The 25,229-nt window shown below is 41.4% G+C and overlaps 1 protein-coding gene across 1 annotated transcript in view; it reads left to right on the top strand.

Annotated features, from left to right (window-relative positions):
* Window positions 1–25,229, top strand: part of LOC127417252 (multiple epidermal growth factor-like domains protein 11) — a 133,823-nt gene that overhangs the window by 16,897 nt on the left and 91,697 nt on the right. Inside the window, exon 5 of the mRNA XM_051657129.1 lies at window positions 3,932–4,024. Coding sequence (XP_051513089.1) covers window positions 3,932–4,024 — 93 coding nt within the window. The remainder of the gene's footprint in view (window positions 1–3,931; window positions 4,025–25,229) is intronic.

The following is a 25,229-nucleotide window of genomic DNA, read 5'->3' as shown; positions in this document are numbered from 1 at the left end:
TGCTGAGGTGGTATGGAAGCCCAGGTTTCTTTGACAGTGGCCTTCAGCTCATCTGCATTTTTTGGTCTCTTGTTTCTCATTTTCCTCTTGACAAGTCTGGTGAGTTTGCTAGCCAGTCAAGCACACCAACACCATGGTCATTTAACCAACTTTTGGTGCTTTTGGTAGTGTGGGCAGGTGCCAAATCCTGCTGGAAAATGAAATCAGCATCTTTAAAAAGCTGGTCAGCAGAAGGAAGCATGAAGTGCTCCAAAATGTCTTGGTAAATGGGTGCAGTGACTTTGGTTTTCAAAAAACACAATGGACCAACACCAGCAGATGACATTGCACCCCAAGTCATCACAGAATGTGGAAACTTAACACTGGACTTTAAGCAACTTGGGCTATGAGCTTCTACACCCTTCCTCCAGACTCTAGGACCTTGGTTTCCAAATGAAATACAAAACTTGCTCTCATCTGAAAAGAGGACTTTGGACCACTGGGCAACAGTCCAGTTCTTCTTCTCCTTAGCCCAGGTAAGACGCCTCTGATGTTGTCTGTGGTTCAGGAGTGGCTTAACAAGAGGAATACGACAACTGTAGCCAAATTCCTTGACACGTCTGTGTGTGGTGGCTCTTGATGCCTTGACCCCAGCCTCAGTCCATTCCTTGTGAAGTTCACCCAAATTCTTGAATCGATTTTGCTTGACAATCCTCATAAGGCTGCGGTTCTCTCGGTTGGTTGTGCATCTTTTTTTCCACACTTTTTCCTTCCACTCAACTTTCTGTTAACATGCTTGGATACAGCACTCTGTGAACAGCCAGCTTCTTTGGCAATGAATGTTTGTGGCTTACCCTCCTTGTGAAGGGTGTCAATGATTGTCTTCTGGACAACTGTCAGATCAGCAGTCTTCCCCATGATTGTGTAGCCGAGTGAACCAAACTGAGAGACCATTTTGAAGGCTCAGGAAACCTTTGCAGGTGTTTTGAGTTGATTAGCTGATTGGCATGTCACCATATTCTAATTTTTTGAGATAGTGAATTGGTGGGTTTTTGTTAAATGTGAGCCAAAATCATCACAATTAAAAGAACCAAAGACTTAAACTACTTCAGTCTGTGTGCACTGAATTTATTTAATACACGAGTTTCACAATTTGAGTTGAATTACTGAAATAAATGAACTTTTCCACGACATTCTAATTTATTGAGATGCACCTGTATATACTGTATAAAATTGAGTGCTAAATTTTAAGCCTGGCCAATAATAACATGCATATAGTACTATTTAACGTATTTACATACTTGTGATGATTATATCGCAAAGCCATTAAAGTAATAATTACTGTACAATCATATACATGCACATAACACTTTAATTGTACTTAATACATTTTAAGGTGGGAGGGATAATGAAACATTTCACTTAATATTGAATTTGGTTTTTTATATTTTTTTTTCCTCACAAAAATGAGTTTGAGATAAAACAATAATAGGCAGAATCCCTGTTGAAGACCCCTATTCTAAAAGCATAAAAACATTATTTTTTCTGTTATATACAAAGGCAAACTGCATCAAAAACTAAATCTGCAACCCTTCCCCTCGGTGTAAATATGTATAGAATTGTAAAACAATTGCAAAAAAAAAAAAAAAAAAGGAATATACTTCTTCCGCCAAAATAACACACTGCTCCCAAGGTGTTGACATTTAAGATTTGTGTCATACTCTCCTGTGAACGTGACAGAACTTGAAATATTGTTCCTTACTGAGTGACTCTTTTGTGATTTAGAGCCCCACACAGAGGTACAATAGGGAACAGAGAGAGCCCAGTAAATATCAATCTCTTAGCTATCTTTGAATTGATTTATTCAGATTCATACTGTACTGATACATAACACTTTATGGGAAGCTGAATTATTCATTAAAAACGTTGTTTTTGCATATCATTAAGGTTAGCGATGACTTCACTCGCTGTTACTCAAAAGAACCATAAAACGAGCATTAACTGCTAAGATAAATGCTGGTCATCATGTTGTGTTTTATCAAGTTTCTTTCAGAAACATGCATGAGCAGCCATATTAATTATGCATTGTTGATCGAACCAACCTTCACATATTTCATTGTCAAAGATAAGGACATAGCACCTGACACATTTTCTTGCTACCTCTTAAAGAAGAATCTCTTAAAGTACTTACTCTCTTCTGCTCATACTTTGAGAGTCAATGCTGATTCCAATCAAAGTGGATTGTTCCAGAAGCTTTGAGTCCTGCTGTGCCAGGTGACCTTCACTATCTCAAGCATTATTCATGCTATACGCCTATGTATTTTGCCTTTAATTAATCTTTTCTGCCAATATACTGTCCAGCAGAAAAGCTTAAAAAACATTAAAAAAAAAAAAAAATACTGGCAAAAACTCAATGTAGGTCATTTTATTAATTCTCTGAATCCAAAGATCTGACTGAACTCAAGGGCCCAGGCAGGAATACTAATGCTATAGATAATCAATTGGATGCTGTGTTGTTCAATAGGAATGATCAAGAAAACTGCACACTTCGTAAACAGCACAAAGCCTTGTTGTTGCTGCTCTTGAGCATTGTAGCAAAGTGCAGGCTAATCAAATTTGAGGGATTTACAGCTTGTTTCCTTGCAACTCTGGCTGCTTACGTCAGCTCGTTTTGCACAGACTAACCGGTTCATGTGATAAACTGAGATGTTGACCAAGGACTCAATCTCTTAGGAAATTGTTTAGTGTTCAGTGTGTGGTCAGAGTGAGCATTTTAAAGGTGTGGCTTTGCTCTTTGTTTGACAGCTCTGGTGAGGATGCACAGGTGACAGCCATCTTTGGAAAATGGCCAGTCTGGTCATTATCCTTCATATCAGCAGATAAGCAGACATTTGGGGGCAGCTAAATTAAGTCTTGTGGGAGGCTCAAACCTGCACTGTATAAAAACTAAGGTTTCTCCAACTAAAACATTTCTAGTTGCCTTAAAGGGGAAGTTCACCCCAAAATTAAAACTGTCATCATTTACTCACCCTTATTTTGTTACAAACCCATATGCATGAAACACAAAAGTAGATGTTGCACAGTATGTTAGTCACAGTCACCTTTTTTTCTTTCTTTTTTTACCATACACATACATTTCACTTTGTGTTTCACAGAAGACAGAAAGTCATTCGGGTTTGGAACAACATGAGGGCGAGTAAATAATGACAACATTTTCATTTTTGGTGAACATTTCCTATGAAGGAAGTTCTTTAAAAGAGTGAATTTGAATGGTGATGTCAATACTATCATGTGGGCTCAAGTAGAAATACATACTTCTGCATCTAGCACCTTTAAAGAGATTTACTCAAGGTATACATTTTATTAGTATTTGTGTTTCTTGGGACTCAAACCCATTATTTTGGCGTTGCCTAGTTGTCTTTAAGGGCTTTAAGGGACACACTGTTCATCTGGCTTTGCAGAAGAGATAATGAGCAAAGAATTCTACAATTTTCCTTTCCTCTTGCACATGCTCATTACATTCAACATATTCATGTTGTTCGGCAAATGTAAATTTTTTGTGCTGAATTTGACTCAGTAATTACAATGAATGGAATATAACCTTATTAGTTTAGTGGCAAAAATTACATAATGTTTGGTAAAATTCCTTTAGGAGTCCAAAGAACTCCTTTAGGAGTTTAAATAGTCATTTTTGAGTACTGTCATGGATTCAACCGCTTACTTGTGTCTGCTATTGATGGCACCATACCTAAAAATGTTTTTCATTCTCTGCAAAAATCTTTAATAGAATATTTTGTCCATCTCTATAATTTTTTAATCTTTGCTTTTGTTCTTTTTCTGTTGTTTTCCCTCTTTCTCTCTCTCTCTCTCTCTCTCTCTCTCTCTCTCTGACTCTCTCTCTCTCTCTCTCTCTCTCTCTCTCTCTGACTCTCTCTCTCTCTCTCTTTGATAGCTCACTGTACTGAGGAGTGTGCCCACGGTCGCTGTGTATCTCCTGATACGTGTCAGTGCGAGCCAGGCTGGGGAGGACTGGACTGCTCTAGTGGTGAGTTCACTCTCTCATTAACTCTGAGAGCACAGTTCACTTCATTAAGGCCCTCTCACTCTCACATAGTTAATGGCTGCACCAGTCCCCAGACACCACTGCAAAGCTACCATGTTTCTCACTTACTCCCCCCTCTTCCACTGCCTGAAGTGGTGATCACACTAGGCTTTGAGCATGCAAAATTATTTTGTACAATGCAACAGACCAGGATTTGAAGTCACGAGGGAGGGCTTCTGGTTTTAGTAAATAATACATCACAAATTACAAATTATATAACAGTGAATGTTACATACTGTATATTGTCTACTCTTTCCTGCAACAATTAAACATGCAGCTTTGAGATATGTATTCTTTGTACTGAGCCAAGGTGTCAGCTTGTGAAGTTTTGGTCTTCTATTGGTCACGCGTCCTCTTGCGATTTACAGGTGAGATTTCACCAAACTTGAACTTTCGTCCGCAGTGGAACGCGATATTTCTTTGCATGAACTTGCGTTTTCGGTCCACTTCGTTCAGATGCTTTTGAATAGGGCTGCACCTAATGATTATTTTTTTATCGATTAATCTGACAATTCTTTTTACGATTAGTCGATTAATCTAACGACTAATTTGCAGATTATTCTAAAGATTTAGATAATAGGGTTCAAAACAGCAACTATGAATGCAAACTTTAATACAGTAAAAGAGACACTCTATTAGCATAACAGAAATATATGGAAATGTTTATTTATTTATAACATTCTTTTGAATGTCCATGTACTAAAATAAAATATTTGATGCCATGAGTGTACCTTCATTTACTATCACTATTATTTTGAATGGCCATGGAAAATGAAGCAATGTGATAATTTTACCTGGTTGCAAAAAGTAGTCTGTTAATTTACCTGATGAACTTTCACCTTTTGCTGACCCTTTATGCTTCGCAGAGCTAATGTGTGCTTCTAAATCACTTGCACCTTTATTAGCAACTGACACATAAGTGCCAGCTTTACATGTCATACATTCTGCTTCCCACGGATCTCCACCTGGACGAAAGCATGGGAATTTTGTGCAAATCTTCTGTAAATTTGCACTTTCGTTAGGGCATCGTTTCTACTCAGCTGTCATTTGCTGCTACTGTCAAGCAACTGTTTGATGCCGAACACAACAGCGCTTTGCGCATTCGCAGAGATTGACAGGCAGGAATTTGGTCAATAGTTGCTGCAAGCCTCTTATAATTGATCAATTGGTGTGCAAGAAAGCGGGACTTACAAAGAGGGGTTAAATCAATGCAAATATGCGTGCACACAGAAAGTATTAGACTAGATGCACATCATAATGCAACTACAGCCGAATACCAGACATTTTCGAAATGTAGAAATCCCAGCCAGGTGCTTTTTTAAGGTCAGAAAAAGAGGACATGTCCAAGAAAAAGAGGACGTATAGTCACCCTACATTAGCAGTGGTGCAGAAATTACTTTTAACAAGGGGACGATGAGGAAACATTTAGAAAATCAATTTTAAGTGACTACTACTAACAGAAACACGTGTTGTAATACTAATGCCTTGCTGCCATCTTGACAAAGTGCTCTGGGATGCTTTCTCTTCAAGTGTTCATTCATGGTGGTTGTACTGCTGTGATAAGCCATTTCCAATTTGCATAGCTTACACAGCACCACATTGTTGGGTCTCTGGCTAAAATACTCCCATGCTTTAGCTGCAGCTTGTTCTTTGGGGGAATCTATGCTTAAACCGGGTGCTGCCATTTTAATTACTCCATTGTGACGCGCCGATGCATGTTATGCAAATCGACGTATTTCTGTAATCGATGACGTCAATTACGTCGATGAATCGTCCCAGCCCTACTTTTGAATGCGAGTGAATGGAGCATGAAGTGTAGTGTGACCAGGGCTAAAGATTTACTATATCTTGTTATACCATTGCTATAACAACTTAATTACATATGTAATAACAAAACCAGGAAAAATTAGAAAGGAGGATAAATGAGATGTTAAGTCATGCAGTTGCATTAAATGGTAACTCTTTGTAGTGAAGCTCTAAGAGGCAAACATACATTCTAAATACAAAGTGGGCCAGAGTGATGAGTGATAGATGGACAAATAAAAGAATTGATGGATGGATGGATGGATGGGAGGAAGGAGGGATGGATGGATGGAGGGAGGAATAGAGAGGGTTGTGCAAGTGTGTGGGTAATAAGAAGGATGGAAGGATGGAAGGATGGATGGATGGATGGATGGATGAGATAAAGCTGGCTAGCTCTATTCTCCCAGTACCTGGCGAAATGGCCTTCATCATAATTACAGTGTTAAGTAGTTCAAAGGGTGAAATTATTTGCATATAAAAAACAATATGACTTAATCTTTTCTGTTGAACACAAATGAAAATTACAACCTCTGTCAGTTTCATTGCAAGGAAAAAAAGATGCAATGAAAGTGAATTGTGACTGAGATTACATTCTGCCTAACATCTCCTTTTGTGTCCCATGAAAGAAAGAAAGAAAGTCATACGGGTTTGGAACAGCATAAGAATGAGTAAATGATGACAAACTTTTCATTTTTGGGTGAACTATCCCTTTAAGATGAATTGATTAACATGGTTTTTCCTGTATATTTGAAACATCGGGGGACAAAATGGGAAGCCATCGATATTCAATCTCTAATCAACTAAATGCTGATCGTTTAAGAAACTGCAAAAAGAAAGAGAGACAAAGGGAAGAGATTAAGAGAGAAAAGATATTGATTTGTTTAATATTTATGTGTTGAGAGGAACTTGAAGGCAGTGGGGAGCAACAATATACCCTTTTCACATCAAGGATAGCAGGACCGCAAACTTCTTGACTTTAGCTGTCCCTGCTGATGTAGGTGCATAAATAAAAACACACTTGACAGTTAGTATGCATATGTTAACCTTAGTGCACTGATGTACAGCCCATGTCAATGTACATGACATAAGACATGCTGATTTTCTGACTCAAGACATATGTTTTGACCCAATTCGTTAAATAATCTGTTGTTTTCAGTGCCTGGTTGTGGCTCACTTCCTGCTAAATATTTATCTGGTGAATGATGGTTGCAGAAGTCTCTGTATGGATCTATGGGCATTTTCATTAACAAAGGAGCCATTTCATGATTACCAATAGTCTGTAAATCACCTGTTTGATGATTCTGAAGCACTGGGCACAGTGGAGGTGGTGCAACCATGGACACTGCTAATGATCCAGACTGATGTATTTGTAGACCGTAACAAGGTGTCTCAGATGGGAATAGAGGAAAGGAACCCACTTCAGAGACTCAAGACCCCCTTAGGTTTCTCTAGTTGAAGACGTGCATTCTTCTGGGCAGGTGCTGTTCCGTACTAATCCACCTTATTAAAAGAGACCTGGTGATTGAGACAGAAGCATTATTCATAACTTTTATATTTCCATACTGGGCGATAGGCCAGGCTTTTTCATTTATGAGCTTTCATCTGTAGAAATAAGGAATGAGAGCCAATTTTTAAATGAAATCTGACCTCTTTTTTCACTCATACATAAATGGTGCATAATTTTATTTTATTTTATTTTTTTTTTTTTTGCCATTCACTGTAAATTCCTCTCTTTCTCCTTCTCTTTCTCTCTTGTATGGATAAGTAGTGGCAAGCTCTACTGGCCCAGGGGTGGATATTGTCATCACATTGAGGATCCACCTAGCTAACAGAGACAAATAGTCATAGATCGTTAATCATCAGGACATTGGGTCACACTGAAATGTTTGCTGATTGAGTCAATAAGGAGGTATGAGAGTGAGCTAAAGCTGAGCATTGTGTGTTTGCTGAATGAATGGAGTATATAGGATAATGCTAAGCAATGGGGATGATATGGTATTGAAAAGCAGAGCTGCTTTTGGGTGGCTAAAGAGCTTCAAAATCGAAGTGACAGGCTTTGCACTGACGCTCTGGAGCAGCATCAAAGAGGCAGGCCAGCATTACTGGAGCAGTACCCACCAGGAGCCTGCTATTTGGGTCAAAAATGAAAACTGAAAGGTGGAGCTTATCGCTGGGATGAGGGGATAAAACCGAACTGAAATGAAAGAATGAGAAAGAGAGCATTTTGAGGGGTGAATAGAAAGGGCCTGCCATTTCACTCCTACTGAGGTCAATCAGCAATTGCCTAAAGACAATGTAACCATCACATCTTTCGAATTGCAAGTATGAGATATAACCTTCGACATAAAAGCTTTTACACTAATCTGAATTACAGTCTTACAGTGAAGCACTTTACATTTTTACAGTTACTCTCACATGCTCAATTTAAGATTCCTGTCTCAAATTTATTTCCACTGCTTTGGCAACCGGATTTAATTCTATTTGACAATTTGCTCAAAGCATGAGAATTAATGGTCGACTGGAGGACTAAAGAGAATGCTGAGTTTAGGGAGTGTTCCAGAGGAAATTTTCTCTAGAATACATTTACGGATGTCTCCATTTGATAATGATCAGCCTGTGGTTGAGGATGGATGCTGTGCAATAGATTTAGGTTTATTTGATATTGCAGCAGCTACAGTCAGTATGATGGGTGCACTTTCTCTATCAGCCATCACTGCCTGAAACATTCATGGCAGTTAGGCACAAAGCTTTCATTAAACATGATTCAACGTGCAAATGAGTACTACACCAACAAAAACAAATATATTACTTAGATGTTTACAGATCCCAGTTTAACTTAAAGGAATAGTTCACCCAAAAATGTCAATTTGCTGATAATTTACTCACCCTCAGGCCATCCAAGATGTATCTGAGTTTCTTTCTTCATCAAAACAGAACTTAAGACTTTTAGGATTTCATTTCAGTCCTCCTCCTTCAAACAATGCAAGTGAATGTACTCAATTATTTGACGGTCCAAAATGCATATTTAGTGCGCATCAAAATAATCCACATGACTCCAGTCGACAAATAAAGTTCTTCTGAACCAAAACGATTGATTATTTTTAGAAACAAAACAATACTTATATACTTTTTAACTACAAATGTTCGCTTCCATAAATCTCTGTCGCTCATGAGAGGGATGATGTAAGCTCGTTGGTAAGGTCACGTGTCACGTGGAGGAGGAGGCAGGAAGTGTGTCATTGTTTACAAGAGAAACTTGCACAGACCAAGTGCCGTTCACAAACCAAAACAATTTCAAAACAATATAAAACAAAATAAAAAAATCCAAATAATAATAAAAAAAAACATTACTGCAGTAAATAACCATCCTTTATTTCGGAGCAATGCTGTTGCGTTATCTACTTGTGCTTTTTCTTTAGCAGAAATATATAGGCTGTATGACTGTCAGGAATTCAAGCCACACAAGTTGTAGTTAGTGAAACCAAGTGCGAGAGCGTTTACTGAGATTCACAGGATTTACAGGGTTTACACAGTGAGATCAATGGTACAGGTGATATCACAGAAGAGAAGCTTCACATACTAAAGAAGAGATAACAGGCAAAACAACAGGGTAAGCACTAAACAGATATCGATGAAGATCTAGAGCAAATACAGACAGGTAAATATACACTGCGAGTCCTTTGTGTGAGACTTGACAGTGAAGTGGCGTGAAGGTGAGTTATTTATGCAGGCAGTGACGAGCGAGTGAATTGAGTGCAGGTGCGGTGAATTAGAAATCGGGTGATGAGGAACAGAGCGCTGAGGGAGGTGCAGAGCCCGAGGGAGGCGTGACAATGACAATGTTTTCACACATACCTGAGTTTGCTGGAAAAACAGCACGGGCATAGCCGATGAATTCAGATATCGACCCTTTGTTTCTTTCGATGGTCTGAAGTCCTCAAGGGTAAAATTTTCACTGCAAACCCTGCAATATTTGAGAGAGTGTAGGGGTGTACTGATATCCAGGTTCAGCACGGTAAGCCAGAGCTTCAATCGCTCATGATCATGTATAGGCAATTGATGAAAAGTCAATATTACAGCAAAGACAATTAAACTTTTGTACAGCTCTCCTTCTCTTGTAAACAATGACGTGCTTCCTGACTCCTCTTCCATGTGATGCGTGACCTTACCAACGAGCTTACGTCATCCGTCTCATGAGGGCGCATCACAGAGATGTACCGGAGCGAACATTTGTAGTTAAAAAGTATGTAAGTATTGTTTTTTTCTCAAAATAATCAATCGTTTGGGTTCTGAAGAACTTTATTTGTCGACTGGAGTCGTGTGGATTGTTTTGATGCACCCTAAATATGCATTTTGGACCGTCAAAAAAAATGGAGTACATTCACTTGCATTGTTGAAGTAGGAGGCCTGAAATGAAACCCTAAAAATCTTAAATTCTGTTTTGATGAAGAAAGAAATTCAGACACATCTTGGATGGCATGAGGGTGAGTAAATTGCACCCATTTGTGGGTGAACTATTCCTTTAAGCATTCAATCAATAATCTATTAATGAAAAATCTGTCTATTCAGTGCATGAGACAAACTTACTGGCAGAGGCGTGGGGTGGACTTCTGAAATGAGGAGGCAAAATCCCCTCACTGAGTTTGAATTTGTTTTTGTTTTTATAGTCTTATGCAAATTCTTCCTCCCGTTTCATAATGATGTTTACACAGGTTCTAGGTTAAATGCACATGGAACATTTACCGTAATTACACTTGCGACTATCAACAAGCACCAATACTGTAATATTTTGTAGGCTATTGTATGTTTATACAGGATTAACATACTGTTTATTTAAACCAAATCACATAAAAGTCTCATCGTTTATGCATTTTCATCTTTTATTTGTTACTGCTAGCTGTTTTTGAACTATAATTATAAGTAGCCACCTTTTTTTTCAAACCATTAATCAACAAATTTTCGATAAACACTGATTCCTGGTCCTTTTCTCCTCAGATGGAGCCCCATAGGGGCCGTTCAGCAAGACTCAGGACGTTTTTAAAAGTTCACGTTCTCATCAATAGAAATGGCATCTTGAAAATGTTCCCGCTCGAGATGCTGAAAAAACAGCGAGACGCAGTGCAGCAGTCAAAAAACGTTTGCCAAGCACTTTTACATAGAAAAACTATTAAAAAACAGTGCAGATGTACACAAAAATGCAATCCATGTGAATGGCCCCTTAATGTTTTACAGGGTTAATGCAGGTCAAACCCACACGTGATTTTTATATTAATACATGGATGTCACTCATCCAAAGACAGCAAAACATGTATTAACTAAAATCAGCAGAATGCGGCTGATTGAAAAATTAATTTTTTGCTTGTAAAAAATAAAAATAAAAGAATTATTAGCAAGCAAACAACCAAGTTTGTTCAGCAGTGATAATTACATTCTCTGTCAAGTTACACAATATTTCATGATATGATTTTTTAGAGTGGGACACAGTTACATTTGCATGGCTGAATATGATTGTGAGGTTCTGTGGCAGACTGACTGCCATGGCAACAAACTGCAAATTCGGTTGGCAACGGGAAAGCAAGATTAGGTTCATTTTAGGTGAAAATTAGCTGTTTAAAAGTGACAGAGGTCTGTGTGAATGATAAAAAAAAACAGTCATTATTTTTTACGCTTCACTTACTCTTCTTGTCTTCTTTTACTGATATACTGCTATACAAAATGATTAATTTCAGATGGCAAAGTAAGTACTGTGATGTTGTCCTGTGGATTGACTGTTTAGATGAGTCAGATCATAATGTGAGGTATACAGTGCACCCTCAACTAATGACTTCTAATAGCAGTTGTCTGGAGAAGAGTTTAGGAGCCAATTTCTCTGCATTAGCACGAGCTGTGATAGTGTGAAAGAATGGCTTTGAAGGGAGGAGAAACGGAAGGGATGGGGTCACCACGGGTCCCTAGGCTTACCTGCTCACGACACCTCATTTATCAACAGAGGCCCTCAAACAGATGGTGCCATTCCAGATCCACACGAGAATGTTGACATGAATACACTCTCAAAGAGAGAGAGAGAGAACTGGATGTACCTGAACTGAACGTTGAATTGAACTGAATTGAATGAAATGCGACAGATGGATGGTGTGATTAGACAGAGAAAAGTCAGTGTGTGGATAAAAGGATGAGATAGAAATTTACATAAAGGGAGCAAACACCAGAAAAAATGGTAGACATAATCAGTTCCCAAGAGGGGGCAAGGAGTAAAAGTTGGAAGTAAAGAAGGACACACTCTCTCCCACTCTCCTCTATCATCTACAAAGCAGTTAAATAAATCATTCTCTTATTCCTTATTCTCTCATTCCTCTCTCCTCTCTTTGCCTCCTTTAATCTCGCAGCACCACTTCTGCTGTGCTCTCAAAAACTAAACATACAGACACTCCGTACCAAGAAGTACTCTCAGCTCACACTCATAAGAGCTTTTTTGGACGCTTTATTATTTGTTTTATGTACAGTATATGTGTAAGGCTGTCTATATACGTAAGAGAGAGAAGAATGGAGAGGACATTTACAGTATACACTACCGGGTAAAAGTTTTGAAACAATTACTCATTCTTTATTATAATTTATTTATTTTTTTCTCAAATTGCCTCCGCGTCTGAGACCGTCAATCCGTGCATCTTATCACATGGCTTGTTGAGCGCGTTACCGCGGAGGCTTCACGCCATCCACCGCGGCATCCACGCACAACTCACCACACACCCCACTGAGATCGAACCACATTATAGTGACCACAAGCCATGTGATTCTATCCTCCCAAGCAACCGGGCCAATTTGGTTGCTTAGGAGACCTGGCTGGAGTCACTCAGTATGCCCTGGAATTTAGGGTTGGGCAAAATTAAGAATTTAAGAATTAAAGAAGGAGCTTTTTTCAGCGTCTCAAGCAGGAACATTTTCAAGATGCCATCAGTTCGTCCTTTCAATTCGTGAGGAATTTTAAATTGAATTGGCAACTGCCCACATGATGCTGAATTGTTATTTGGAATGACAGGAAGAGGAATTTACTGAATTGCAGTTCACAGTCAACAAAGGAATTTCATCAGTCTAAAGCAAGTTTTGTGAAAAAGATAAATAATCTTCTTAAAATATTCTCAATAATAATAATCATATTTTTTTTCATTAATCATGTCTTTCTATCCCTGATATGTAGAATACAGTTTTCTCGACTGTTGAGATATTTCTGTAACCAAAGTTCAATACTTGTCTAAATAATTCATACAATCCATCTCCATATAATACATCTAATTGTGCCATACAGCAGAGCCGTTTCTAGCTGTAAGTGGTATAAGTGGTCGCTTAGGATCCCCAAGCCACCAGGGGGTTCCGCAAAGAAAGGTTGTATGTTTTTAATATACTAAAAGCTGTGAGTATGTCTCAGGCAGCTGTCATGGCTCAATTAGACAGTTATAGAGGTCCCCCTTGTGGCCCAAGAAGGAAGGGAGAATGTAACTGCAAGGAGAGAGTTGTAGCTAGATGTGACAGGCATGTGCACGCTCAAAGGGTTTTCGTCACAATAATGCACACCTAGAACAGGAATGTGATTCTTCTGGATTAATCTGTAATTTAGTTTTTTCCAACCTAAAACGTGACCCACATGAATTGTGTAAATCTCTGTTAATTTAATAAAAGGTAGGGGGTTTTAATATTTCATCACAGGGTTAATATCTTATCAAGAATACCCTGTCTTTCTCGATGAGTTGCTTCTGCGTCATGAAACAAACTATTGATTTTTGCCATCAGGACTTCATTCAAGACAGGTTTATTTTAATTAATCAAGAGAAATAAAATGGTTGAAAATAAAACAGGCCTGAACCATTGCCACAGTTACTGGCAGGTTAAAAATCGCTACTGTTAGGGCTTATTACAGTTTTACAGACATGGTATTTGCAGTGAAAATGTTCAATTAAATTTCATACTCATTGCCAATGTATTGAACCATTTGTATTTATAATCATAAAACCCAGCAGATACAGTTCAGACATTAGAAAATGTTGAGGGTAAGGGGGGCCACAAGTAGGATTTTGCTTAGGGCCCCCATATGCTCAGAAACGGCCCTGCCATACAGCATTACAAAATGTCCACCACGTTGTTCTTAACTTAAATATAATAAACATTTAATTGACATAAAAAATTGATTTTTTTTTTAAATAAATTTGAAATCAATTAAATCAATTGATTACATCACATATTGAGTAAAAAAAAAAAAGAGCATTCTGGGAAATGAAGTGTTCTTCCACCATGTTCCATAAAATGTTAATTTAAATGTTAATTTATTAAATATAATGAAATATACATATATTTAAAGCAAATTATTATAGGTGACATTTCAACCATTGATTATTAATATAATTTAATGTTTCTGAAAATACACCAGATGATGTCCATGTGATGTTAATGGGTAATTTATGCTGAATTTGAATTGTATTATTAAAAACTACACTTACAGCTGTTACATGTATTTCTTTCATTCCATTTTAAATCTACTTCCTCAATGGGATAGTTCACCTAGATCTCTTTTTTCACCCTCAAGTTGTTCCAACCCGTATGACTTTCTTTCTTCCATGGAACACACAAGGTGATGTCAGACAGTATATGTGGGACTGACAGCCACAGTGTACTTTCAGAAAAGTAATATGGATTTGTAAAACAGAATAAAAAAATAAATAATTGTGACTAACCTTTTTTAAATTTGAATTACAATTATGAATTCTGTTTGCTGCCTCAATATAAATGAAATTAAAATTGAGGAGTTTAATTGGAATTTATTTGAATGGCACACAACCTTGCCAAAGATGCTCAATGTTCTTCCTCTAGTTTCATGGCATGCAAAAAACAAAAAACAAAACAAAAAAAAATGTTACAGAGGAAAGTCCAGCACCTGTTCACTCATAGTAACTGTGCATTTCAAACACACTGACAACACGTCCATCTCATCTGTAAGCACACATAATTTGTTCTGTGCTGGAGGAAAAACACAACTTAATCAGTGGGATACCTCATTATATAGCTGAATGAATGTGATTGTTCGGTATGCGCAGGTAAAAAAAAAAAAAAGAAGAAACCCAGCAGTGTGCTTCTCACAGTCAAAAACCCGCAGCTTTCGGATATTACCATCAATATAGATTTTTCCTGTGACTTTGAAAAATCAAAGCACACTGTGAGGGGTGGCGAGGGAGTGTGCTCTGCTCGGAGACCTCCCTGCTCTCACTGGATCAACACTGCCCAGGTGTTTGTGTGTGTGTGTTTGCAGTCACAAAGTTCAGCCCCCCGAGCATTGCAGTCTGCTCAGTTATGGCTGGTGCTGCGACTCTGTTGTTGAAAGCAAGGGACTGGGGGCTGCTGTTTGTTGGCGCTGTGTGAGTGACCCCAAACTCTCAGAACTCGACACAGGAGGATGAGGATGGAATGAAAATATAATGGATACATAAAGAAATAGCTGAGAAATTTTGAAGGAAGATTGCTCCAGTTCATCATCATTCCATCAGTGGATTTAATGTGTGTTGATGTGTGTTCCTCCATGATTAGAGCATTGATAAATTGTGTTTTTAAATAAACTGGTTGTATAAATCACTGTGGTTGTGGAAGATGGATGGCCACAATCCATCAAACAAAGCTGAGCTGCTTGAATCTTTGCTCCAGGAGTGGCATAAAGTCACCCAACAGCAATGTGAAAGACTGGTAGAGAGCATGCCAAGTATTGCATTGTTTAAAAATGAATATTCACTTTTCTTTGCATTATTCGAGGTCTGAAAACACTGCATCTTTTTTGTTATTTTGACCAGTTGTCATTTTCTGTAAATAAATGCTCTAAATGACAATATTTTTATTTGGAATTTGGGAGAAATGTTCTCAGTACTTTATAGAATAAAACAAACATTTTCATTTTACTCAAACACAAACACATATAAACTGTATATACTGTATATACAGCACACATACTTACACAAACAAACCCTCAAGCTCCTCAAAACTGCCCCACTGATATTGTTTAACTTAGCCCTGAATTAATTTTTGCTATTCCACCAGGAGTGAGCTTTTTGTTCTGTTCAAGCACAATTAATTTTAGAGTAATGTCCCATACGGCCTATTGTAGCTTGCATATTTCTCTTCCATGGTTATTTCCATATTGCGCATTGTTGATAACAGCAATATTGTCTCATAACATAGTCAGCAACTTTCTCAAATGAATGCCTTTTAGAAAAGGTCCAGTTATTTTGACAGTTGTCGGGGATGATAGCAGTGCCTGTGATCACTTATGCCTTCTGTTACTGGATATCATTGCCAAATAGATGCCCTCAAATTATGTAAAGCCAGATTCTAAACTATTTTCCACAGTTTAAATAGCCTTTAGGTGGCATGATTTAATGAGGACATTATAAAGCTCTGTCACATCTTTGTAGGGTCTAAAATAGCTGAGATGTTTGGATAACAGTGCGGACACAAGCTGCTGGCAGCACACTAATAGAGGACCAAGCTCTGTTGTGGTCATTTCACAGTGTATGTCATGCTTGATTTTCGGGTTGATTTCCATGTTTATGAAGTTTAGCGCTACAGGATTCAGTTTATTGCATTGATCATTACATTTGATGATCTCTTTACTGGCTGTGATGTAAATTCTGCAGAATCAGAACACAAATTGCTGCTGGCATTTGAGGTTATGTTATGATGAGTTGAAGGTTGGAAAAGGATCTGGCCTTCTGACAGAAGCTAGCTAGTTTGTGGATCTAAAGAACACATGCCCCCTCATGCTCACTGGCTTGTAGGGATAGGAATTTTTGTTGAGTTTTAAAGAGTCTTAAGGAATTTAACCATTCTGGTTACAGTTAAGATTTCTCTTAATGATTCTGGTTCCTTAAAGGTTCCGTGAACGATTCCTTTGGAACTTTTGTAGAAACATTATTTGGAAATAAGAAATGCAGTTATTATTAGATTATTATGTTTGTTTATAGATTTGTTCGGGAATCGGATTACACCAGTCGCTCTGTATGTTTTACCAATGCAGATTCAAAAGAACCTACTCATAAAAGTTTTTTGTTCAGAAATCGGCCTACACTGGTCACGCTGTATGTTTCGTGCCACAGATTCAAAAGAACCAGTTCATTAGATTAATTTGTATGGGAATCGGACTACACTAGTCACACTGAATGCTTCACCAATGCAGATTTAAAAGAAGCAGCTCATAAGAGTCATTTGTTCAGGAATCGGACTACACTGGTCGCGCTGTATGTTTTGCACCACAGATTCAAAAGGACTGGCTCATTAGAGTCATTTGTTTTGGAATCAGACTACATTGGTCACACAATATGTTTCACGATGCAGATTTAAAAGAACTGGCTCATAACAGTCGTTCATCTGGGAATTGGATTACACTAGTCGCGCTGTATGTTTTGTGCCACAGATTCAAAAGAACCGGCTCATTAGAATAATTTGTTTTGGAATTAGGCTACATTGGTCACGCTGTATGTTTCACGATGCAGATTCAAAATAATTTGCTCATAAAAGCCATTCGTCTGGGAATCACCCTACACCAATCACGCCATATGTTTCGTGCCACAAATTCAAAAGAACTGACTCATTAGAGTCATTTGTTTTGGAATCGGACAACATTGGTTGATTCCTGATTCACAATTCTCAACCCTAGTCACTAGGTCCTGTTCTCATATACCACAGGTATTCTTTATGTGTAAATCAATATTGTTAAATGTGCTGTAAGTTATTTTAGCCATTTTGCTAACTTCACATCCTCTTTCCAAAACACCGGCCTCCAAAGACATGTCAGTCAACCTGATGTTAACAAGCCCAAATGTGCAAAAGGATTGACACACAAAGAGAGTTTCTGATTGGCTACTTATCTGATTTGATAAAAAATATAAAAAATAAGAATGGGTAGCCCCCCTGACTCTTTTTTTCCGTTTACAGAGCCTAAGGGTGTCACAGAGACTGTTGTGATTTCTCAGGACACCGATTTCAGTGATATCTGTTAGGCTGTAGGGACATTTTTACAGCACATTTGAGTCAAATGATTTGTTCTATAGAACAAAGTTTCTCAAAATGATTGACAGTTTTGGTATTTTATGCTTTTGATTGTATTATACAGTACAATAAACTTGTGTACTCACATGTTTATGTGAACATATAAGGCGCGTTTGTTCTCTGGGCACTACCTCACGCTGCCTTGCCTCTGCTGTGTCCTTGGATGTGCTTGGCTGATTACGTGTGTTCAGGTAGGTGCTGGTGGAGTGGGGGGTTATAGTATTAGCAGTATGCCTCAGATCCTCTTGCACCTGCAGTCTCCTGATGCAGTCACCCTCCACTCCATGGTAGTGTTGCACTGATTACTGGCCATCCTGGAGGACATTGATTGTCCTGTTCCTCTCTGGCAAAGCCCACACAATGCTGACGAATGAACTCCTGGCCCTGCCAAGTCCAATTAACTGTCAGTGCTGCATCGATGTGCCCCCTCCGTTACTGAGGAGAGGGAAGAAAAACAAACTTTTAATCAAATTGTGCTGCAGGCCCCAAGGTAACTGGGGTTTTATTCTGAATTCTGCTCCATTCTTCTTTGTCGGCGGTTACATACTTTTCTTAAGAAGGTTGTTGAGAGAACAATTTGTTTTTGCATGATTAAGGACAAGGAACAACTGGCTTCACATTTTAATGAAGGGTGGTTTTCAACCAATTTATATCCAAATGCTATGTTTAACATACTGTATGTATTTGATTAAATATACTGTAAGTAGGACCACACAGAATCTGCACCCGCTGAACTCCTCAGAAAGCTCAGTGGATTTCCTCAGAAATGGAATACCTGGAATACCTTGCATTTTCGTTGATTATATACTGTATTTCGGCCAGTTTGATTATGCTGTCAGCTACCAATCAAAGTGTAGTACTTTAACACTTATAATTCGGTAGATTTTCTCGCAAAATCAAAATAAATAAATAAATATATAGGCCCAATTTTTGCTAAATTGACCTAAATATCAGGTATATCCCAGATATTTGTATTATTATATCTGGGCCTAGAAATAGATCTGTTTAGATATACTCTCTAGTGAGTAGGGATAACTTGAAATACACTTATTCTTTCATTTTATTTTGTTAGTTCAGAAGCAGATGATCATTGCATCTACAAAAGATGGAGACCTCCACTGTCTTTAAGTCCCATTCAATAATCTCTGAATAAACTTTACATTAATTAACATTAATGTAACGACAGGAATGCCGCCCATTGTAGCGAAGCAAAAGTAAAAAAAAAATCATTAGAAATTTGAGTGAGAGTAAAAAGTACCCACTTTTAAACCTACTGTAAAAGTACATGTTTAAAAGTTCTAAAACTTCTAAAAGTACAAAAGTAAATGTAGTGCATTACTACCCACCTCTGAGTCTTTCATTATGACTTTTGGATTGACTGAGCTTTAAAGTCTTAAAGTTCCTATGCATTAATCTTTTCTTTTTTCTTTCTTTCTCAATCTCTCAATGTGGCCTTGCTGGTGCTCTCAAGGTCACGATAAACAACTCAAGACCGGCTTGCTTTGATTATCCTGATACAGACATTAAAAACCCAGAAATTAAATTAAATTCTTGCCTTTTGCCTCAGAGTAAACTGAAAGAGGCATAGGGAAAGAAAAAGGCTGGTACACACAGGTAAGTCTTAATAAGAGGAACATAGGTATAGGGTCTATGATATGTGCATATGAAATAATAAGGTTCAAAGGAGAGTTTTACAGACCATTTAGTTGCTTCGAAAATTTCACACTTTTATAGTAATAAAAGTGTATAAGCACTCAAGGAAATCAAGGTCACTGTGAGGGCTGCAATAAAATGAATTTGTCTGCTGTGAAAACTTTCACTGACACGGAAAGGTAGTATAGTATACTTATTTATAAGCAAGTATTATAGCAAGAATAATTACATATTACATGAAAATTATTTTCTAATAGTTATTGTAAAGATAATGACTAATAAAGAGTTTGACTGTATCAAGATATATGGTGCATCAAAAGTCTTCAAGTTACATTCTTTGATATCATTTTTAAATGACTGGTCCAGCATTGAATAGTTTTTTTCTAGAACACACTTCTACAAGAGTAAATAAAAGCTATTGTGGGGCAGACAAATTTTAAGGCTAATTTAGATAAGATCATTTGCTTTTGTGCATCTGGATAATCAAAAGGATTTTTTCCTCATTGGATCAATACGGCAACCTCTTTTTCTCTCTCAAATTTGACCACAAAATGAATTAATCAGATTTGCTCTTTTATGTTCTATTTGTCTTCTCGAGTAACAAATCACTTAGGCTGTGTTGGGAGTCTTGTGATTGCCTGTCATTCTCAGCGCCAAGCAGTTTTATTGCCATGCAAGAGTTCATGACTATTAATCCATTTGTGACAAGAATGAGGTTACTGCTGGTTTAAGGGATAAGGGTAGCGTAACGAGAGCGACAACTTTAAAAGTCTTGCGAGTCATACTAACTTTACGTTTGATCTCACTCACTGTTTGATCTCGCTCACCCGTGGTGGTGGCTTGAAAGAGCTGTGTTCAGGTGCCTGGCTGTTATAATTTACTAAAACTTGAGTAAGCTGATCAATTCTTTATGACGATGTCTCCCACAAATTGTAGATTGTGTGGAAGGGAGTTCCCTTTTAACTTTGCGTATTATGCTTCAGGGGTGTGCTGGTGATGACTACTTTATTTCCTGTTTGATAGTGTCGCTGAACTCTGCTAGCCAGGTAATTATTTGGTTATGTTTCATCCCGACGTGCAATTTGTATGTATGATTTACAGAGACTATTAATTTAATTGTGAATTAAAATGGTTGCATACGCTGTGTGTATAGTGTCATGCACAAAATGTATTGTGTTCCCTATCTGTCACTCACTCGACGTTGTGTCGATTAAAAGGCCAATGAAAATTGACGAGTGGTATTTGCATACCACTCTCCCGGACATACGGGTATAAAAGGAGCTGGTATGCAACCACTCATTCAGATTTTCTCTTCGGAGCCGAACGGTCATGCTCACTGAGCTGAATTCCCACGACTGTTCATTCACCTCTGCTGGATCTGATGGCGCATTTCAGCGGCTTTTCCCTCCTCTGCACTGGTGCACTGCAGAGAATGCCCCTGGGTGCTTCGGCAGAAATAAGAGTATATTTCTCTAAAAGAGTATATTTCTCTAAAAGAGCGGCACACACGGAACGTCTTTTTAAAGACACGTCTTTTTAAAGATGTCTTTCCGATTGTGTGTTATTCCTGGTTGCGCTCATTATCTCTCGCCTTCTGACGGTCACGATCACTGTCTTTCGTGTCTGGGCACTGCTCACGCGGAGACAGCGTTCGTGGATGGTCATGTACTCATTGCGAGGACACGTCCATGGCAACGATGCAGTCGTGGCTCGCCTTCGTAAGAAAGCAAACCACCCCAGAGGCTCCCCACCTCGGTCCTTTTACCCACGGGTATGAGGCCAGCGCGGCTAGCACCGGGGGCGATTTGGGGAACCCAAAACGGTATCCCCACGCGGACCTCCCATTCCCCAGCACGCTCGCCTGCCCCGATCGGGCTTCCGGATGAGTCCGCCGGCTCGTCTCACGGCGAGTTCGACCTCTTATTCGGAGCCCGCGAAAGTGATGAGCTCTCAAGCACAGCATCGGAGAGCGGGCTTGTCCAGTCGGACGTGGAAGCCTCAGCTGGGCTCCTCCCTTGGGGGACGATTGCCCAGTCACAGGCTGATGCGGAGATGATGACATGCTTTCCCGGGCAGCCGTGAGCGTCGGCTAGAGTGGAACCCTCCGCTCTTCCCTGAACCCTTGTGGCTTGATGATTGGTTCCTGGGCTCACGGCACCGCTCAAAGCCATGCTCTGCCCCCGTTCCTTTCTTCCCGGAAGTGCATGAAGAACTGACAAGGTCGTGGGAGGCACTTTTTTACTGCCCGGTCCCGATCTTTTCAGCTTCCCCACCCTCACTACCCTCGATGGTGGTGCGGCCAAGGGCTGTATGGCAATCCCCCGGTGGATAAAGGCGCTCACGGTGCACCTATGCCCGCAGAGCACCACCACCTGGCGTGGGTGCCCAAAGCCCCCGTCCAAGGCCTGTAGCTTTACGTCGTCTCTGACAGCCAAGGCCTACGGTGCCGCTGGACAAGCTGCCTCCACCCTGCACGCCATAGCTCTCCTGCAAGTCCGCCAAGGCGCTAAAGGAACTGTACGAGGGTAGTTCCGCCCCGGGATTGATGCAGGAACTGCGCTCGGTGACCGACCTCGCTCTCTGATCGACGGGCGGACAATGTCCACATTAGTGGTCCAGGAGCGCCACCTTTGGCTCAACCTGGTCGAGATGGGTGAGGCCAACAGGACATGATTCCTTGCTGCCCCCATCTCCCAGGCTGGCCTATTCGGCGACACCGTCAAGGACTTTGCCCAGCAGTTCTCGACGGTGAAGCAGTAGACGGCGGCTATCTGGCATATCCTGCCCCAGCACGGCTCAAGATCCCGCACCCCATCTACTCGTCGCCAAGGGCGTCCCCCTGCGGTGACTGCACCGCTCTGTCACTGCCCGCCCGTTCGGCCCGGCTCCGGTTTGGAGCCCACCGCAGGAATCAGACGCCACCTATCTCGCGGCCGCCCAGACCCCGTGAAAGGCTTCAAAGCACCCTTGAGACGGACAACCCAGGGACGACGAAACCCGCTGCTCTGGAGCTGGTAAGCAGACCTCTCCATCTTTTTGTTACCTTTGCATTTAATTGCGCTGCATGCCCACGTGGCTGCAGTACTCAAGAGTTCCGCAAGAGCGGTTTCCTTGTTCCCTGGGTCACGTATCCGGTGTGCACGGCCGTCGTCACGACCACCGTCCACCACTTTATTTGGCAAATTTGGCGCTCCAGCGGTGGTCTCCCGCCCCTGAGCGCCCAGCTGTGGCACAAATCCGCCCCCGATGTGACAGTCTCCACGGGTCACGAGGAAAGGCCTCTTACTCCCCCATCCCAGGCTGTTCCGGGGGTGGTCACAAGGAGCCAGGTAAGTGCTTCGATGTCCCTAGACTCAGCACAGCCATGACATGGTGTGGCACCTCAAGCTCCGCCCTGCCGCAAGGCCCCACCTGCCGGTACGTCTGACGACGTTGTCCCTTTGGTCCACCTTGTGCGGAACTTGGATGCGTGGCTTGCGCTTTCCAATCCGTCGTGATGGCTGGTCTGGACCGTCCGACTCGGCTACGTGATTCAGTTCATCAGGCATCCGCCCAGGTTCAGCGGTGTCCACTTCACCTTGGTGAAGGACGAAAACGCTGCTACCTTGCATGGAGGTCGCTACCCTCCTACGAAAGGGCGCGATAGAACCTGTCCCCCCGGCCGAGATGAAGAAGGGGTTTTACAGCCCCTACTTCATCGTACCGAAAAAAGGTGGTGGGTTGCGGCCAATCTTGGACCTGCGAGTACTGAACCAGGCTTTACACAGACTCCTGTTCAAGATGCGGATGCAAAAATGCATTCTGGCAAGCGTCCGGTATCAAGATTGGTTCGTGGCAGTAGACCTGAAGGACGCGTACTTCCACGTCTCGATCCTTCTTTGACACAGACCCTTCCTGCGGTTTGCATTCGAGGATCAGGCATATCAGTACAAGGTCCTCCCTTTCGACCTGTCCCTGTCTCCTCGCATCTTCACGAAGGTCGCAGAGGCAGCCCTTGCCCCGCAAAGGGAGGTGGGCATTCGCATTCTCAACTGACTCAATGACTGGCTAATCTTAGCTCACTCTTGGGACATGTTGTGCGCACACAGGGACTTGGTGCTCTCACACCTCAGCCAACTAGGGCTGCGGGTCAACTGGGAAAAGAGCAAGCTCCTCCCGGTTCAGAACATCTCTTTTCTCGGTTTGGAGTTGGACTCAGTCACTTTGACAGCGCGTCTCACGAACGAGCGCGCCCAGTCGGTGTTGGTCTGTTTGAAGGCGTTCAAACAGAAATCAGCGGTTCCACTGAAACTTTTTCAGAGGCTCCTGGGGTATATGGCATCCTCAGCAGTGGCCACCCCGCTCGGGTTGATGCATATGAGACCGCTTCAGCACTGGCTTCAGACTTGAGTCCCGAGATGGGCATGGCACCGCAGGACACATCGCGTGGTCATCACGCCGGTCTGTCACCGTCTTTTCAGCCCTTGGACCGACCTCTCGTTTCAACGGGCAGGTGTTCCCCTAGAACTGGTCTCCAGGCGCGTCGTGGTCATGACAGATGCCTCCAAACTGGGCTGGGGCACTGTTTGCAATGGGCACGCAGCCGCCGGCTTGTGGACGGGCCCGCGACTGCATTGGCACATCAACTGCCTTGAGTTGTTGGCAATTCTGCTCGCCCTGCGGAGGTTTCGGCCATTGATCCAGGGCAAGCACATGTTAGTTCAGACAGACAACACGGCAATGGTAGCATATGTTAACCACCAAGGCGGTCTGCGCTCTCGTTGTATGTCACAACTCGCCCACCGTCTCCTCCTCTGGAGACAGCAGCACTTCAAGTTGCTGTGAGCCACTCACATCCTGGGCAACCTCAACATTATAGCAGACATGCCGTCATGACAGGTTACCCTCAGGGGAGAGTGGAGACTCCACCCTCAGGTGGTCCAGCTGATTTGGAGTCGATTCAGACAGGCACAGGTGCACCTGTTCGCCTCCCAAGAATCCTCCGCACTGCCCACTCTGGTACATCCTGACCAAGGCCCCCCTCGGCATAAAAGCGCTGGCACACAGCTTGCCCCCTGGCATGCGCAAATATGCGTTTCCCCCAGTGAGCCTACTTGCACAGACCCTGTGCAAGGTCAGAGAGGACGAGGAGCAGGTCGTCCTGGTAGCACCCTACTGGCCCACCCAGATGTGGTTCTCGGACCTCACGCTCCTCGCGACAGCCCTCCCCTGGCAAATTCCCCTGAGGAAGGACCTTATTTCTCAGGGACAGGGCACCATCTGGCACCCGTGACCAGACCTCTGGAATCTCCATGTCTGGCTCCTGGATGGGACGTGGAAGACCTAAGAGGACTACCACCTGCGGTGGTAGACACGATCACTCAGGCTAGGGCCCGACGGGAAGACCCCCAGAGATGTGCAGTTGGATCAGTGCATTCCTTCCTGCAGGAGAGGTTGGAAGGGAGGCTGTACCCTTTCACCTTGAAGGTGTACATTGCCGCCATAGCAGCACACCACAACGCAGTTGACGGTAAGTCCTTAGGGAAGCACGACCTGATCATCAGGTTCCTAACAGGCGCCAGGAGGCTGAATGCCCCCAGACCGTGCCTCGTTCCCTCATCAGACCTCTCTG

This window comes from Myxocyprinus asiaticus, chromosome 26 (genome assembly GCF_019703515.2).
Source record: "Myxocyprinus asiaticus isolate MX2 ecotype Aquarium Trade chromosome 26, UBuf_Myxa_2, whole genome shotgun sequence".
NCBI lineage: Eukaryota > Metazoa > Chordata > Actinopteri > Cypriniformes > Catostomidae > Myxocyprinus > Myxocyprinus asiaticus.
The sequence above is the reverse complement of the archived record's forward strand: the minus strand, read 5'-3'. Positions and strand labels throughout refer to the sequence as shown.